The sequence below is a fragment of the Podarcis filfolensis genome (genome assembly GCF_964270895.1).
Source record: "Podarcis filfolensis genome assembly, chromosome: Z".
NCBI classification, from domain to species: Eukaryota; Metazoa; Chordata; class Lepidosauria; order Squamata; family Lacertidae; genus Podarcis; species Podarcis filfolensis.
In genome coordinates, this window is record NC_139617.1 from 10,355,789 (window position 1) to 10,374,197 (window position 18,409).

General features: G+C 45.5%; 1 protein-coding gene across 6 annotated transcripts in view; it reads right to left on the minus strand.

The window, feature by feature from the left end:
• Positions 1-18,409, minus strand: part of KIAA1210 — a 58,021-nt gene that overhangs the window by 3,482 nt on the left and 36,130 nt on the right. For 4 of the 6 annotated variants that reach the window (XM_083595695.1, XM_083595694.1, XM_083595693.1 and 1 more), the window contains 10 exons: positions 15,967-16,138; positions 14,009-14,105; positions 12,373-12,531; positions 9,321-9,386; positions 8,301-8,510; positions 7,398-7,503; positions 5,429-7,021; positions 3,237-3,421; positions 1,764-1,850; positions 884-989 (listed from right to left, as the gene is read on the minus strand). In XM_083595695.1, the coding sequence (XP_083451821.1) occupies positions 884-989; positions 1,764-1,850; positions 3,237-3,421; positions 5,429-7,021; positions 7,398-7,503; positions 8,301-8,510; positions 9,321-9,386; positions 12,373-12,531; positions 14,009-14,105; positions 15,967-16,138 (2,781 nt within the window). The remainder of the gene's footprint in view (positions 1-883; positions 990-1,763; positions 1,851-3,236; positions 3,422-5,428; positions 7,022-7,397; positions 7,504-8,300; positions 8,511-9,320; positions 9,387-12,372; positions 12,532-14,008; positions 14,106-15,966; positions 16,139-18,409) is intronic. The other 2 variants (XM_083595698.1, XM_083595696.1) reach the window with 1 other exon arrangement.

Sequence of the window (18,409 nt, forward strand, 5' to 3'; positions counted from 1 at the left end):
CTGCCTAAAGTCCTGGATGGCTGCTGCCTATCAGGGTAAGGTAAAGGTAAAGGTACCCCTGCCCCTACGGGCCAGTCGTGTCCGACTCTGGGGTTGCGCGCCCATCTCGCTTAAGAGGCCGGGGGCCAGCGCTGTCCGCAGACACTTCCGGGTCACGTGGCCAGCGTGACAAGCTGCATCTGGCGAGCCAGCGCAGCACACGGAAACGCCGTTTACCTTCCCGCTAGTAAGCGGTCCCTATTTATCTACTTGCACCTGGGGGTGCTTTCGAACTGCTAGGTTGGCAGGCACTGGGACCGAGCAACGGGAGCGCACCCCGCCACGGGGATTTGAACCGCCGACCTGACGATCGGCAAGTCCTAGGCGCAGAGGTTTTACCCACAGCGCCACCCGCGTCCCTGCCTATCAGGGTAGACAGCACCAAATTAGATAGATCCATGGCCTGATTAAGTAAAAAGCAGTTTTCTAAATTCACAAAGAGAAGTGAAATTCTGCTGGAAGGATGGAAAACATGTTGAAGGGGAGGTAGTGGATCTGCTTTCCTGGAAGAACTGTCAACGCTGTACCTCCACCTGTGCTCTGCTTGTTTGTTTGTAAATAAGTCATATGTCCTGGCTAATCAAAGGTTGTCTAGGCTAACCTCCCACTATGCAGGAATCTTCTTCAAAATGAACCCAAGTCTCAGTGAAGACTGCCCCTGAAGTTTTTCACTGCCCATGGAAGAATTGCATGCATGCATCATCCTGCAATATATCCAAATATAGCTGCTATTTCCATCCAAGCACGGTGCTATATCGAAGTTTAAACATCCCTTCCACATTAGCTGAGCTCAATGGGGGAAGGTTAAATAACCACTCCTGTTCTTTTTTTCAGTTTTTAATACCTTTTATAGCTGATGGAGCCATCTTCAATGGGACTTTACTCTCAAGTGCACGTACTTGAGGAGCACTGGTCTTCTTCAATATATTCTCACTGGTAAAATTTGTTTGCTATAAGGCAAAAAAAGAAGAATGCAATTCATGCACTGCAGAGCAGATGACGCTTGAGTGACTTAAGTCCATTGACTTCAATCAGTAACATATGACTAGTGTTGGATTTCATCCAATGGTTTTTCCAGTTTAACAAACAGTGGTTTAGAAAGTTGGGAGTGAGCTTCAGGCCCAGGCACCCCTTTTCCCTTCCTCCCATTGCAATCGCATCCTAATTACTACTGAAATAGGGAACTCTGGTTTAATGTCAGTGTATTAATCAGGACTCTAAGCCACAGTCAAATCCTTGTTTAAGTGCCTAGTAAGCAAACCAACACAAATCCAGAGCATAGCTGTCAACCTTCAGATTTGAAAATAAGGGATCAGCAGCCTCGAAAATAAGGGATCAGCAGCCTCACCTGTCCCGGGGACAGTCTACAGGATATCTAACAATCTGGGATAGCAGCGGGAAGCAGCGGGAAACGGCGATGGAATAAGGGAATTTCCCTCAAAAAAAAGGGAAGGTTGACAGCTATGATCCAGAGGGATTCTTCCTACATTGCAGCTTGTATGCCACTTTGCAAGTCACCATCAAAATCCTATCACTAAACTTACATGCAAATTAGAAACTATAAAAATCTAAAACTGAGCAGCATTTGAAAAACACGTACATAAACGTTTTAAGAGCCAGCCTAACTTCATCAAGCCTTAATTACAGGCTCAGTTCCCACTTTTGTCCAATATATCAGACCCCGGAGACGAAAGACATGAAAAGTAACTTTGATTTATACAGACCAGGGTTGAAGCATCAAAGGGGAGTGCAGACTTGGCACTGGCTTCTGGCTTCCTAAACAAAGATTTACCACGGCAGGACTGTTCCATCTGAAAGATGAATGGCTTGGCTGAGCCATGAACAGTTTCTGTGCATAAAGTACTCCCACAACAGTCATAGAAACATAAGAAAGTGACTTATGCTGAGAAAGACTTTTGTTCCATCCACTGACTAACAGTCGTTTTCTAAGGTTGCAGACCCACAGCCTCTTCTGCTGACTCTCACAGATTCAGAGTCAGCCCCCGACAGGAACCAGGGTAGCATCAGGACATACATAATGAACGCAATGCCCTGGAACAGGGTTTCCCAAATGTGGGTCTCCTCCTGCTGTTTTGGGACTATAGTTCCCATCATCCCCTGACCACTGGTCCTGCTAGCTAGGGATAATGGGAGCTGCAGTCCAAAAACAAATGGAGACCCAAGTTTAGGAAACCCTGCCCTAGAGACCATTATACTGAGGAGAGGGTGAAGCTCTCAGGAAGTCATACGCTCGACCTCCGCTGGTGTTACTATGGTAACCCAGTGCACCTGGAAGCATTATCTCAGAACATCAAGACATGTGGGATGTGCTCCTCAAGAGCCCAAGCACTGTGTACAATTAACCAATTGTTCACATGACACCAACACGAAGCACCCTACACACATACCCAGAGACCACATCTAAACAAAGCAGGGTGTGCTTCCTTCCCTGCAACTGTCACAATATTGAAGTCAAGTTTTGAAGAGTTAGGCTCTTAAAAAAATAAATCCTGATATCCAAATGTATTAGTGAGAGTGGCCATGGCTCGGTGGCAGAGCATAGGCAGTTTAATCCCTGGTAGCCAAAGCTGAAGGGGTACTTAAGTAGCAGATGATGGGAACAATGCTGGTTCTAGGTTCTGCAGAGGTGCTTCTTTGGACACCTCTTTGGCTCCTCTCTTGCTCTCTGAGGCACTGCTGCCCATTCCTTGCTCCAGACAACCACCTACTAAGGCCTGTGGATGGTGCAGCCGTGTCCCTTCGCTCATCACTGCTCGTATGTTCAGAGACAGAAGGTGAACACAGGCAGTGACAGCAAAGAGGAGCAGGAAGGTAAGTCTGCATGCAGAGTGTGGCAGTGGTCAGGGGCCAGGGCCTTGAAAAGAGCCCAGTAACACCTTCCCTTGGTGCTGGCCCTGGACTGGAAGAATCCTGCTTGAAACCCAAAGAGCCGCTGCCAGTCAGAGTAGGCAATACGGGCTAGATGGACAAACAGTCTGACCTAATGAAGCAGCTTTCTACATAACTATACACACACACACACACACACACACACACACACACGTACTCAAGGTGCACAATTACTGAAAATTAAAATCAGAAATAAAACTATCAGTCAATCTCCGAGTATACCAACGGAGAGCTTCCTACAAAACTATCCCGCTAAATGATATGAACAAGGGTCAGTATGCACCTACCTTTTCCTGCTCAGAAATGCTGCTGCGCTTCTCCCCTCCTTGTTCAGTTTTGGCAGAGGTTTTATCCTCGCATTTCTGTTCTTTCGCAAGAGGGTGACCCTGGAAGCCTTTCTGCTTTAGTTTTGCCATCAGAATCCATGCTGGTTCAGAGGATGCGCTTTCCAGATGTGAGGCCGGGGTTTGCCCTAGGGATTGGAGAGAAACTGATCAAACTTTCACACTGGCCCCCCTCCCGGTGCACCTGACGCATGCAGAGCGCCATGCGGCCTTGGTAAAAAAATCTGTTTGGGGACTGCAATCACACGATCACATACACTTAATCCACACACGGACAGGCACAATCGCAAATATGTAAGATTATTATTATTTATCAATTGTATATATTTCCCTTCATCCAAAGGTCACAGTATAAAAACACAAAATACATAACATAAAAACACAAAATACATGACATAAAAAGAAACAAAACAATACCCCCGCTGCCGCCCACCAACACTTTAAAAGGCTGTAGATTGTTTAATCAGTGAAAGGCCTGGGTGAAGAGGAAAGTTTTTGCTTGACACCTAAAGATATGTAAAGGTGGCCCCAGGTAAGCCTCTCTGGGGACAGTATTCCATAATTGGGGAGCCACATCTTCCCATGTTGCCGCATTCCAGACCTCTTGTGAAGGAGCTACACAGAGCAGGGCCCCAGATGATAATGACAGGGTCCGGGTCGGTTCATAGGGAAAGAGGCAGTCCTTGAGGTATTATGGTCCTGGAACAACCTGGCCACCAGCTGAAGTTTCTGAGCTGTCTTCAGAGGCAGCTTCATTGCAGTAATCTAACCAATAGAGCATAGACAACAGTATAGGCTATCCCTATCCAGAAAGGGGTGCAGCTGGGCCACCAACTAAAGCTGATAGAAGGCACTCCAGGCCACTGAGGCCACCTGAGCCTCAAGTGACAGCAATGGATCCAGAAGAACCCTAAAGCTATGTACCTGAACCTTAATGGGTAGGAGTGAACCCCCATTAAGAGCAGGTCTGGGGAACCGCCCACTAACAGTGCCTCCATCTTATCTGGATTGAGCTTCAGTTTGCTGACTATCATCCAATCCGTTACAGAGGAAAAACAACAGTCCAGCACATCTATTGCAACACCAGCAGATGTAAAAGAAAACTCCAAAACTCTGGATGACCCCAACTCAACTGTTTCATGCCCTGATGCTGCCCTGAGTACCCAGGTGGGTACAAGCTGGTTGAGACCAACTGCACCCTGCTCACCCAGGTCTCAGTGATACAGACTAGTTCAGCCTCCTCATCCACAATCAGATTCTGTGGTAAGGGAGGTCTTATTCAGCACTGACTTAGCATTCAACAGCAGCAGTGCCAGACCAGAGGGTGGCTGATATGACAAAGCTACTGCCCATGGAAACAGAGGTATATTATTAATCCTTAGTAAGTCTGTTCAAGTCCACACACACAAAGTTTGTAAAAAAGAAAAGTTCTTCAACACCCTTTTATTGATCCAGACTCTGCAAAGTGCATAATTCCAAGAAGAGGAATTCAAATCATGTCAATGCACAGCTGAACAGCAAACCCTGCATTACAGTTATTCAAAGTCTCAAACGTCAAAATGCATCCTAAAAACTGCAAAAACTGTTCAAGCTATGGTTCAGATGATCTATTTCTAACTGACATAGTGCTTATGTATCTGACTGATGGATTTTTGGAATGAATGAAAGTAAACTCAAATGTTTTTATTGGTTTATTATGTCCCAACGTTCTGTGAACTTGAAATTGTATATATGCACAAAAATAACAATTTAAAAGTCCACTGTGTTCATAGTGCAGCCAAGCCCACAGAACCTGTATAAAAACGTGGTTTTCTGAATGTATATACAGGGGTGGAATTTTGGCATAAATGCAATCTACACATTAAGAAATAAAAGTAATTATGTACACCAAATACAGACAACTTGTTGAACCACAACTCCCATCGTACATGAGCACTAGCTATGCTGGCTCAGGCCAATGGAAGCTGGATTCCAGCATCATCTGTTGGGCGACATGCAGATGTTTGCAGCATGAAACACAGCTGTTTCCCCACATCTGCCATAACATGTAGCACTCTCCTGAGCATCCATGCATTACCAAGCAGCCAACAAGCAGACGCCTCTAAAGCAGCTTGCTTGTATAATAACACAAATACCTGAGAGCTTGCCTATCTGCTGCTTGGCTTCATCTTCGTCAGGTTTGATGGCTTTGATGGGGTGGTTCTCCTTTTGGAAGATGGGTTTTGGAACCGAAGCTTGAGTGCCACCTGTCAGATTTTGGGGAGGCTTCCCAGAACTTGATGGCATCAGATCTTCTTTGACCAAAGTAGAAGAGGTTCCTGGAACCACAGATGCCAGTTGCTTTGAAGGCTCGTGATACTTCTGCTGGGTTCGGTATTTCAATAGAGAGGGTGTTCTCCTCAGCTTAACCCCAAATGGGCTCTCACGGTCAAGCATATTTTCTTTTGGCCATTCATTTGCAGAATTTAAGTTGGCGCCAACAGTCCCATTACCCTTGTCAAGACACTCTGGGCTCCTTACTATATATCCCTCTGTGGTTGCATCCAACTGGGGCATTCCTTCAAACAACTCTGGTCTTATGGGTGAAGAAGGGGTGCTTCCAGGGCAGGAACTATCCATGGAACTCGAACCCCCCGAAAGAGACCTCTGCCAGGCTGATGCAATGGTGAACCTGGCAGGCTTAGCAGAAGTGGACTTTGGGTGGGCCTTGGCAATCTCATCTGGACCTTTGCCTTCTTCCATTTTCACACTTCTTGGTAAGTCTCCAGTCTCGTCATCAGAACAGCTACTTTTAGGAGCAACCTTGGGGGATCCTGCAGAGGACAGACCTACCAGAGAAGGGTTGCTCAGGTTTCTAAAGCTGGCATCCTCTTGCCCGCCTCGGCTGCTGTTCAAATCAGAACAATAAGGTTCATTTGGGTGGATAGGTTTCTCACCCACGGCACTGTGAAGTGGAAGCCCATCTACTTGGGAATCTGAGATGGCTGGTCCTCCCTGTGGAAAAGCTGTTGGCTTTGTGTGGCCTTTGCACAGTTGAATTTCCATATCTGCAGACCGTCCTCCTGTAACTTCTTTGGGTATCTGGTGTTTTTCAAGGGCTGAGTCTACGGCCTTCTCTGCTTCTGTGGGAGCCTCCATAGTGGATGCAGAAAACTGTGGACCGTGCAGTGCAGGGTCTTCCTGAAGCGTGACCGAGCTGTCCCTGTCACCAAGTCTATCTTCTGCTTTATAAATATGTATTGCGTTACTGCCATCAATGGAGTCTTTTGCTTTTTGATCTACAGGTTGCAGGCAAGGTATGTTGTGACACTCTTCTGCTGCATCAGGGTCCTTATCCATGCTATTCCCAGGCAAGGCAGCATCTAAGCATCTAATATCTTCTGTTTCAGTCTGCAAAGGTTCAAATTTCTCAATGATCTCTTTCACGGAGCTCTGTGAGTTCGACGTGACGTTATCAGTTGGTTGCCCAGTTGTTTTCACCCCTTCCTCCTCCATCTCTTCTTCTTTGTGCTTTGTTAGAGAGGACAGTGCATTTGGACAGGACACTGTTACAGAAGCCTGGAGATCTGTTTCCATACGGTTCTGGTTCTCAGATTCTAATCTGCAATTCTCCTCAGCACCAGGGCCAGCATTCCAAGAATAATGCAAAGCATCAGAGGCCCTTGTCATGGATAATGCATCATTAGTTTGACTCCCATTTAAGTTACTGGTATTCTGGATTGATAGGCCTAAGTAAGAAAGGAGGAGAGAAGAAGATGGTTAAAGAACACAAGAAGCAGAGTCAGATCATTGGTCCATGTCATGGGCTGGCTGGATGCAGAGGAATGGTGGGAGGTACCAGCTGCTTTTGGCTCTGCAGAGTTTCACACAGAAGTCTTTCCCATCCCTATCTGGAGATGCCGGTAACTGAACCTGGGACCTTTTGCATTGCAAACAATGTGTTCTTCCACAGGTTTCTGATCTGCAGAACCAATACAAACCTCAACACTCTTCCCCACACTCTCCCACATGTGCTGGCACATGCATGATCACACTCTTGCACGCACGCACGCACGCACGCACACGCATGCAAACACACACACACACACACACGGAGGCCATTACCTGCCAAGCCCTCCTTTTTTCTACCATCTTCTTCAAGTAATTTTTCATGGTCTGGTTTTCCTTCTCTGGGTTTGAGAAGGCCTTGCTGTTTTGCCACCTCTTTTACCTATTGTGAAAGAGAAAGACAGTTCAGACAATTTGCAGAGGGCACAGATTCCATTTTTTAAACTGAACATAAAGGGCTTTGAACCAACAAAAAGGGGGTTGGGGGTTGATCAGCTGCCTGCCTTTTTAAGGCAGCCAACCAATTTCACAATGTAATATTGAAAGGCGCTGTTGGGAACTTAGAATGGAAAGGGGGAAAAGATTCCTTTGTTTTGCATCAAACTTTTATTCTTCAAGAGCTTCTGTACAAGATCCAAAGAGAACAGTGTTGATGGAACCATAGGTAAAGGAAACTCATTTGTTTTAACACACCCCTTGGCCTCAAGGCAGCTTACGACAATAGACCAATAAAATGTGACAAAATAGAATGGATAAAGTGGCATGAATCTAACACCTACCCTTCCCAAAGCCTGGCAGACTACAAAAATTACAGACTACAAAAAACCATAAGGAAGAATCTCTTCCAAAAGAACCAGGAAGGAATTGGATCATCCCTCATATCTTTCTTAAAAAAAAAAAAAAATCTACCAACCTACAAGAAGAAAACTAGCCCATCCCATTCCTTGTGAGGCTAGTTTTCTTCTTGCAATTAATAAAAAAGGCAACAATTCAAAATGCAATGCTCCCCATCTGTAACCCAAAGTAGTACAGTCCTTGCTGTCAGCTCAGAATTCTGATGCTGCAAGCATTGACGAGATCTGGGCAAGAAAATTCTTGGAGCAGAGTCCTGTGTGTATATCGTAACAAACAGGAAGGCTCATAAGAGAGAATTTCTTCCAACCTCCAGAAGGCACTTACTGAAATAGCTTGAGTTTTGTGAGTGAAGGCTTTCTGCTTTCGCGGGTGTATTGCAATCTTGTGCTTGGCTGCTGATGTGTCGAGGCAGCCCAGCGGAGTGGGTGGACGGCTGAAATCAACAGGAAGCAAGTGGCAGTATGGCAAGGTAGGACTCCCAACAACTGCAGAGGGTTGTGGGCTAAGGGGTCTGGAGGCGGATTCTGAGGTGACCTGAAAAATGCAGACAGACAAGTTTAATAGGTTTCCGGCCTCCCCTATACATGTGATTACTGCGCTAAAAACAACAAGAACAATTTGGGTTCAGAAGCTAAACTACTCAGATGTAAGCACGTAACAAACATTATAAGTAAGTAAGATTCCACCTTTAGACCTGGGAAAATTACTGCACTGAAGTAGGCTGTTGTCTAATCAAGTGAGTGTAATATTGTTGATGGAGATTGCTGGACTACACACTTCAAAAGTTAAAGATTCCAATCCCCTCAAAACTCACAGGCTGAACTTAGGTCGGACATTGGCCTGGTGTGCACAAGGTAGGTACCATCTGTGCTATACTCTACGTTTAAATCAACACCACACAATTTTAAACAGCAGTGGCTCCGCCCCCCCCCCCCCGAATCCTAGGAACTGTAAGTTTGTTCAGGGTGCTGAGAATTATAGCAGATCCCTATTCCCCTCAAAGAGCTACAGTTCCCAGAGTTCCATTTAAAAGACCTATTTCATAATGCTACTAAAAGAAGAAGAAAAAGCAAAGCCAGCGCAGACATGGCAATCACCCAGCACAAGCCTTATACATAAAACAACCAATTAAACCAAAGCACCATTTATTTCTACAGCTCAGTTTACAATTAGCCCCACCCCCAAAGGCAGATTTTTTTTTTAAAAAAGACAGGTCGTTCAGACCCGTGTGAAGCTATGGAGGAATGGGGTCTGTCTGGTTCTGTGTGGGATTGAATTCTGCCACCGCAGGAAAAAGTACAAAAGGCTGCCGCTTCAGCAGCAGCTGGAAAAATGGCTATTTACCTGGTCATCTTCACTGTCTGTGCCACCTAAACTCAAAGAGTTATAGCGCTGGGCAGGGATTGAGGACTGCAGGATAAAACAAGGGAAAGGGATAAGTCAGGGAAGCATGGTGCTGGTATAGCGTTCTCCAGGATGGCACATAAAAAGCACAGTTATGAGAAAACACAAACGGGGTGGGGGAAATCGGGGGTGGAGGGAGGAATGTCAACACAGCACCCATCTCTCATGCATTTATGACAATATTGCCGGCAACTATCGTTGCACTGCCAAAATAGCTGCCACTAGGACAGATGAGGTTGTACTTGTTGCTATTACAGTGGTACCTCAGGTTAAGAACTTAACTCGTTTCGGAGGTCTGTTCTTAACCTGAAACTGTTCTTAACCTGAAGCACCACTTTAGCTAATGGGGCCTCCAGCTGCTGCTGCCGCCGCACGATTTCTGTTCTCATCCTGAAGCAAAGTTCTTAACCCGAGGTACTATTTCTGGGTTAGCGGAGTCTGTAACCTGAGGTGTCTGTAACCCGAGGTACCACCGTATATCCCACCTTTTCTCCAAGGAGCTCAAGGTGACATACACCCAGTGCTTTTTTCCCCTAAAAAAATGTTTAGGGGTACCCTCATTTTCCTACTCTTATTGAAATACTGCCCCACAATGAGGCCAAACTTAGATTCACAAAATGTTTAGGGGTATGTGTACCCCTGAATCCCCCCAGGAAAAGAACACTGCATATACCCTTCTCCCGCTTTCCATTTTATCCTCAACAGTAACCCTGTAAGGTAGGCTAGGCTGAAGGACAGTGGGCAGCACCCAGGGGACTTCATAGCTGAGTGGGGTGTTGAACCCCTCCAGTGCTCTTCAGGAAAGGGCCTGCGCAGAGCAAGGACAAAGCTGTTACGTTTCAGTGCAAAGTTATGTTTGGTTTCTAAGTCCTGGCAAGTGTTTTCAATAAACTGCTGCTTCCAAAGCTTTGGGGTGCACTGGAAAGCTTTAGCCAAGTCTCCTTAAAGTTCTTAATCATGATAGCTAGCTATGGCCTCCAGCAGCAGAGGCAGCGGACCTCTGTTGCTATGCAACAACAACAGCGGGAGAGGACCCTTGCCCCCATGCCCTGCTTCTGGCCATCCCAGAGGCATCTAGCTTGCCACTGTGTAAAAGAGGATGCAAGACTAGACAGTCATTTGGTCTGGTTCAGCAGGGCTCTCCTGAGAGTTTTCTCTGTTTTGGCTTCATGAGACGTCTCCAAATCAGATTCGTATAAAAATGAAAGTAAAGAGGAACAGGGGCCTTAAAACCACAAGCTGCAAGCTGCAATTTCTATGGGTGGTTTTCCATGGGAAGAGTTCCCTGTGAAGAGGGATTGACCGTGAAACCACTCTGAGCATTGTGGCTCTGTCAGGGAAATAAGGTCTCCTGGCAACACTCAAGCACCCTCTAGAAACTATGAATCCCAGGATTCTCTGTAGGAACTGTTTAAAATGGTATGATACTGCTTTAAATGGATAGTGCAGATAAGGTCTAACGTCAGGTCATTAATTTCAGTGATTCTACTCCGAGTAGGACTTCGTTGAATACAACCCTATGTTTCTTCCACGCTTCAAGAACACTCGGTATGGATTTCAGTGCCACCACATTGTAAAATACGAAGGGCTCCAGCAGACCAATGTCTTTCTCCCCACCAGTATTAGAAACTGAAATATGAAAGCTACGAGCTAAATGGCACCTTAAACCTAAGTTATGGGCACAGCAATGGAATGTCTAAGCACGCTTTTTTATAACCAGAATACAAAGCTGAAAATGAATGAACTGCAGCTGAAATATTATGTTCATTTTTCACATGGTCTAGTCCTTCCCCTGCCCACCCCCCTAATGTTCTTAAGAGCGTCTCTTCTCCAGCCTTCAGAGAGTAACCGGAAGTGGGGAGGCAGAAAACGGTCCTCCTTTCCTTCCACTCTGCAGTTTTAATCTGAAATCTTAGGCGCAGTACTACGCCCAGAGCTCAGAAACTGCTCGCGTTAATGAAATTCCCTGTCGCAAAATGCGCCAAGAACAATGGGAGTTTCAAACCCTGCTCCCCTCCCTTATTCATATACATGTATATGTGCACCAGTAGCAGTTTAGTTATGCTGGCCACATGACCCAGAAAGCTGTCTGTGGACAAATGCCGGCTCTCTCAGCCTGAAAAGCAAGATGAGCACTGGACTTAACTGTCCAGGGGTCCTTTACTTTTACCCTTAACACACACACACACACACACACACACACACACACTTTTCTTTTCTTTTCTTGATTTGAGGACTGGATTAAAAAGGGGTGGGGAGGAAAACCACCATGACCATAAAGATTTGGAGAACTATCAGGATTTGTCCAAATTAATATTAAATAAAGCTGGAATGGAGGAAAAGGAAATGAAACGTGTAGTGAAACATTTGCTGTTGCCTGCCAAATGGCAGAGGCACCACACCTCATGATATAATAGACCTATTCGGGCATTATCCTTCACATGATTAAACATGGTGCCATGGTTAAAACACTACAGACCAAGGTTTAAATCCCCACTCAACCATAAAGCTCATGGCGTGGTCTTGGGCCAGTTATTCTCTGTTAGCATAAGCTACTTCACAGGACTGTTGTGAGGATAAAGCAGGGATGAAAGGGGAGGGAGAACAATGTACTATGCCTTGAGCTACTTGGAGGAAAGTGGTAATATAAATGCAATAGTACAATTTAAAATGTGTGAAGGAGAGAGCAGGGCTGTGAGTGTGGCACTGTATGTCCTCATCCCCTGTTGGAAGCAGCCTGCCCTAATGCATGAAAGCTGATCATTCCCAGTGACTGGAACACACACACACACACACACCACGCAGGAGCCTACATGTATAGAGAAGGACATTCTGCCTCACATTCTGCAATGCCTGGATAGCCAGGACAGGGGCCAGCAGCATACCCCACTCCCTCTCCCCACACCTCAAGATCATTAATAGTGTGAGGGAAAAGTGCCCCCAAAGTGCTATTCTCTATTATCCCTTGTGTTCAAAAGGGCACAGCACATACCTTGTTCGCAGAACAAATCAGAACATCATGGAGGGTGGAAATTCCCTTAGGACTTCTGGGTAAGCCATCGTCTTCGGAAATGCCACCCACCTCTTCCATTCTCTTGCTGGGGATAACAAGTGGTGGCGATCGAAACACGAGGTTCGGCTGTAACTGTAGCTGTTTGGGTGGAAGGAAAGGAAGGAATAAAAGTACACAGGAGTCGTCAAACATTTTTTTTAACTAGGAGGTGCAGCCCTCTTGGCAAGTACAATGCTGCTAAGGTTGCTTCGGTTTCCATTCTACCCTTACATTGCAACCTGGGCCAGCCCAAGAGAGTTTGCTACCTGAAGCCTAGGACAGGATGGTACTCTTCATTTCCACAGCTCTATATGCATTCAAAACCAGCTGTCCTGAGAGTTTAATTGCTCTTCAGCACTGGCAATGATAGCATCCTCCTCCACTGTACCTGAGGACAGCAGGCTAGCTTTGTGGGCAACAGGATGGGACAGACCTTGGAGGACACAAACGTAATAATATTCCTATTGGATCAAGTACATCCTGGCAAATTCAGGTTGCACCACTGAGGTCGACTTGGAGCTCGTACATGTCAAATCCACTTCCACACAAGGCTGGACTTTTTACAATAAGGAAACTACTGGGGAAATGCAATGGGAAGTGTGGGATAACATTTGCTCAGTACAACATCATCTAACCTCCCAGCAAACAAATCTCAATAAACAGGTCACCTGGAAGTGACCAAACTTCAGAATGTGATGCTGACTGCAAAAACCAGTAACTTCAGTTTTTATCGGATATGGAGGGCAAGAAATGAGTTCCTTATGGTTACAATTGTATTGGGCATAGCTTGTAATAATAATAATAACATGCACATTTCATGGAACATGGGGACAGGGGAGAAACGTTCCAAAAGTTGATCTCCAGCACTTCAAAGAACTCCTGGTGGGTAACTGAGTCCTGCTGTGTGGTCTCTCTAAAGCAGTGTCAATTGGCCTGAGCTCTGAAATCTGTGGCATTTGTATCAACCCAATGAAAAATGTGCTCATTCAGAGAACACACACACGAAAAAGGAAGGGGCAGAAATGAGCCAACGACGGCTGTACAATATCTTCATTCAGACAAATGTCTTGATGCACATCCTCATGTGGAATTTGCATATATCCACAGCCACTCAAAGAATGAGTTCTGACTTGGAAAAGGAAGTCGCTTTTGCTATGCTGAAAGGCTTTAATTTGCCATGCTCCCATCCTAAAACATGACGACTGTCTCTCTTACTAATAATGGCACAGGCTTGGCAGCAAGCATGGGCCCAGAAGTTATTTTCCCAAGATACATGATAAAGGAAAAAGATGGAAGACTGAAGGGTGGTGGGGAGGTGTCCCAACAGCTGTCACTCCCCTCCCACCAAGCTTTAAAAGACAAGACTGAGTGAGCTCACTTGAGAGATTCTCTCGCCTTATGAGGCCACCATGCATTGAAACACATGCTCCTCCTTGGTGAGTTCATATGATCCCACTTACAGTGGCAGCATCTGGTTCTCAGTGACAGAACTGTGCTGGAAGGAAAGGGGGGTCCTGGAGAGTCCTCAACTGAACCAAGAAACCACAACCCTCGGGAGAGGTGAAGGTCCTCTTACCTGCAAAGCTTTCACCTTCCCTGGAAAGGTTTCTGGAGAGGACACTGTGAAAACACTGTCGTGTGATAAGGCTTTGTTTCCCATGTTCCCTTTGGATCTGAAATGGGAAAAAGGGGCAGTTCAGACTTTTTTAAAAACTATATTTTAACGCTTTTAAAAAAATGTTTCTTTAAGTCACAGGCGGGGAAGCTATGACTCTCCAGATGATGCTGAACTCCAACTCCCAGCATCCTTAGCCACTGTCTTTGCTGGAAGGTGCTGATGGGAATTGGAGTCCGGATGGCTTCCATCTCTGCCTTACATTCTCCACATGCACATACTAATTTTTACAACAGTCCTGTAAGGTAGGGCTGTCTTTCCTACATAGCATGCATAGGGCACCAAGGCTAAAAATTAGCAGCTAAAAAAGGCGCTCAAAGTATTCAAAGCTAAGCCGAGAAAGAGGCTTCCTGGGTCTTAGAGAGTAACTCCAGCTTTCCTAAGCTGGAGCCCCCGATATTGCTGAACTACATCTCCCATCATGCCTGACTATTGCTCCTACTTGTTGGGGCTGATGGGATTTGGTGTCCAACAGCATCTAGAGGGCACCTGGTTGGGTGGGTCTGCCACCAAAAGTACTTTATTTATTATAACTCTTATTTTATATATACTTAAGAAAACTTACTTGCTGTGCTTCTACAAGTAGCAGCCAAGGTGGCTTAACCATAAATACCATAGTAACATAGAAAGCAGGGCAGGACCCTTAGTTTAGTGCCTATAGAAGAGCCAGATAATCAGAGGCTGTGAAAGTCCTTTGTAGGGGACCCTGGAGAACAGCCATTGCTGGGCTAGAAAGACCAGTGGTTTGACTCCATGGCAGTGGTTTCTGGTGCCCATTGGTAGGGTTGGGGCAGAAAGCAGGAAGCCCAATAGTAGGTGAAGCAAGACCCAACGACAGGCACAGCCAACTCTTCCTGGTTTTGTTCTCATCCTCCTCCCTGTTGAATTCTGCAAGGGCACCATTGAGACTAAGGAGGAGGCGGAAGCTGACACACAGTGCCATCTACTGTCTTGCTTGTTAGTAAGAAGGCAGGAAGGTGGGGGTCAGAGTGAGGTTGGTGGAGCAGTGCACCATTCATCCTAATGGAGTACTTTCCACTGCTCAGAGGAGCAGGCCTCCTTGGAATGTGGTGGACTCTCCTTTGCTAGAGGTTTTTAAGAGCAGAGGCTAGAGAAGCAAATAAGCATGTAAGAAGATCTCTGTTGAGTCAGAGCTTTCTTGTCCAGCATTCTGCTCTCACACTGGCCTGCCAGACTGTCCTGCATTGGCAAGGCGGTCAGACTAGAGGACCTTTGGTGGCCCATTCCAACTCTGTTTCCTGTGTTCACTACTGCATACAACAATACACAATACAAAGCAGCCTTGGGGACTTTGTTCTTCGTGGAAATGTGGCCTAAAATAATACCTTGTATTAGTCAATAATACTGTGCACATCTGCGCTCTGTATTTTGGACTGCTGCAAGTTCAAGATTTGGCTATAGAGATCCTTTTTTATTAGTTGCAGAGTGTTGCCACTGCATATTGGAGGTGGAGGGATAAGGTCATGTTCCTCCCACAATCGTGGTATGAAATAGCTGCTCAGGCCATGATAATATTTCAGGTACCATATGATAACAATAAAATATTGACGAACCCACCTGCAGCACCCATGCTAATTGGTGCTGTCTGGGTGGATTTTAGACAACAGACAGTCAAATCCCATCTCTCAGCGCTTCTGTGAGCTAAAACAGTCCAGAGGGTGTGTTTTTTACTGCACTAGCTGTTTTGAGGCACGCTGCAAATGGAAAAGAGGAAATTCCTGGCATTCCAGCTGCAGCACTGGGATTTGTTTGTGCACCAGCATGAATGAAATGTGTAGCTTGCTGTGGGACAATTCTTGCTTTTAACCTGTTGCTACAAGACAATTGCACTACCTTACCCAGGCTCTATTGGCAAATGGAGTATGCAGGAATCAAGGTTTCGGATGCTGACATCACTACTGGATTGACTTGGCTTTAATTTTATTTCTCCCAGGGAGGACGGCTGCTCCTTGTTTTTCTTCTTCTTGGAGAAAAAGTTCTTAAAAGTCTGAAACCTTGATCTCTTCTTCTCTGCACAAAGAAAATTTTAAAAGTGTCACGTCAAAGCAGTTGGCATGAAGGGGGGAAACCTCTCTGGCGTTATAATGACTGTGAGAAAATGGAAGACAACAGTATGTCCAACTAATGGCTGCCTGCTGTGTTGTATTCTGTTAAAGGTAAAGGTAAAGGGACCCCTGACCATTAGGTCCAGTCGTGACCGACTCTGGGGTTGCGGCGCTCATCTTGTTTTATTGGCTAAGGGAGCCAGTGTACAGCTTCCGGGTCATGTGGCCAGCATGACTAAGCCGCTTCTGATTAACCAGAGCAGCGCACGGAAACGCCGTTTACCTTCCCACCGGAGCGGTACCTATTTATCTACTTGCACTTTGATGTGCTTTCGAACTGCTAGGTTGGCAGGAGCTGGGACCAAGCAATGGGAGCTCACCGCGTCGCAGGGATTCAAACCGCCGATCTTCTGATCGGCAAGTCCTAGGCTCTGTGGTTTAACCCACAGCACCACCCGCGTCCATTGTATTTTATTACTTCATTCTTATTATACTGCATTGGTTTAAAATATTGTTTGTTTATAAATGGCACTTTTGTAAGAAATATAGCAAGGCAGCGTACAGCTTAAAGACCCAACACTGTAATACCCACAGCAATTAAAACAGGTGTTGGGAAACTTTGGCACTCCAGATGTAGCTGAGCTACATTCCCTCTTCCCTGGCCACTAGCAATGTTTGGTGGTGCTGATGAGAGCTGTAGTTTATTCACTTTGATTTTATTTGTTTGATTGCTATTAGCAGCCCTGGAGGAAATAATAATAAAGTGATGGAAAAGCCATTTATAGCCTCCACTCCAGCTGAAGATTTCAAGAACAATACACAAGATTGTGCTAAAATATCACATATTAACAATGCACGAAACTAGTTCAGCTGCTTCCTTAATTAGCAGTGGTGGTTTTTTGAAGGCTCGTGGCCTGCTTGATAGCAAAAGTTTCGATTTTTTTCAATAGGCAGCAAATATGGATCTGTCTGATTTTGGAGGAAACTTATGCTCCTTCACATGCCTGGAAAACATTGGGCTGTTCCTCTAACAATTAACTCTTACATTTGTTAAATGTGTAGATTATTACACATAATTCCATGCCGCCGCCCTATTCTTTCCCTCTAAGATGAGAAATTTTTCCCAGCTGCATTGCACTATCTTGGATGCAAAGAAGTCATGAGATGACCAGAACCTGGCTCGACACATATTCTATTATTTGACTAAACAGGGGCACCCGACATTTTAAAAATCCTCACAGCTGGTGGGCTCCTTCGAAAACAAAAGCATCACTTCAATGGGAATTCATCTCCTCCCCTCCCCGCCAGCTAATCATTTTGTCAGCAATGTTTTCTCTCCGCCTCGTGCCAGCATGCATGGCAGGGGCAAGATAGTGCCACCATCAGCTGCAGAGTGGCTTGCACAGTAACTGCTTTGTGGAGTGAACAATGACTCCAGGCTGCTACCTGCCCTCTCTCTCTGCCTTGCTCTGTGGGAGAGAGATGTCAGCCACAGCCAACATACTTAACATGACTTAAGCCACATAGTTTGATGCAGATAGTGATTAGGCATCTTGATCTAAGAGACAGGGAAACTGGCAAAGCAGTAGACTTTGCAGGATCCGCTTTTGTTCATCACCAAACATGTTTGTGTTTTGGAGTTGCCAGGAATTCACAGTTAAAGGCTTCCATAAACAGTGTAACATCAGGATATCTTAAGGACAACCATACACAGTCCATAGTTTGGTGTGTGCCGTGCATGCGAGAAAGCAAAACACAGATGGTGGCACCTAGACTATAGGCACAACTTCTGGGGGAGGCTCATTTGCAGCCTGCCCCAAAGGATTTTAGACAGGAAATTTTAGACCCTACTACTAGGGACACCTGTCAATTTCAGGTGTTGTTGTTTTATTTCAGCTCTCTCAGTTTCAGCTTTCGCCCCGTCTTAAATCCAGTTCCCAACACTTATGCAGCAATCTGCAATTTTTTAAAGTTCTAGTGAAAGTTAACTAGCATTTTAGTGTGAATCCCTCCTAAGAAATGTATCTTCGTATGCGGTTTTGACTAATATACGCATTTCTGCAAGAAACTTCTCCTAATTAATACAATGCATTTGAGAATTTGCTTTTCATATACTTTCCCCATATACTCACATTTTAAAAAATAATGCTGGTTGATACGAGGCACTGCAGCACAACATTTGGATAAGCATGAATTTTGAACAATGGCTGTTTTTCAGTTCTCATATAGTTTTGGA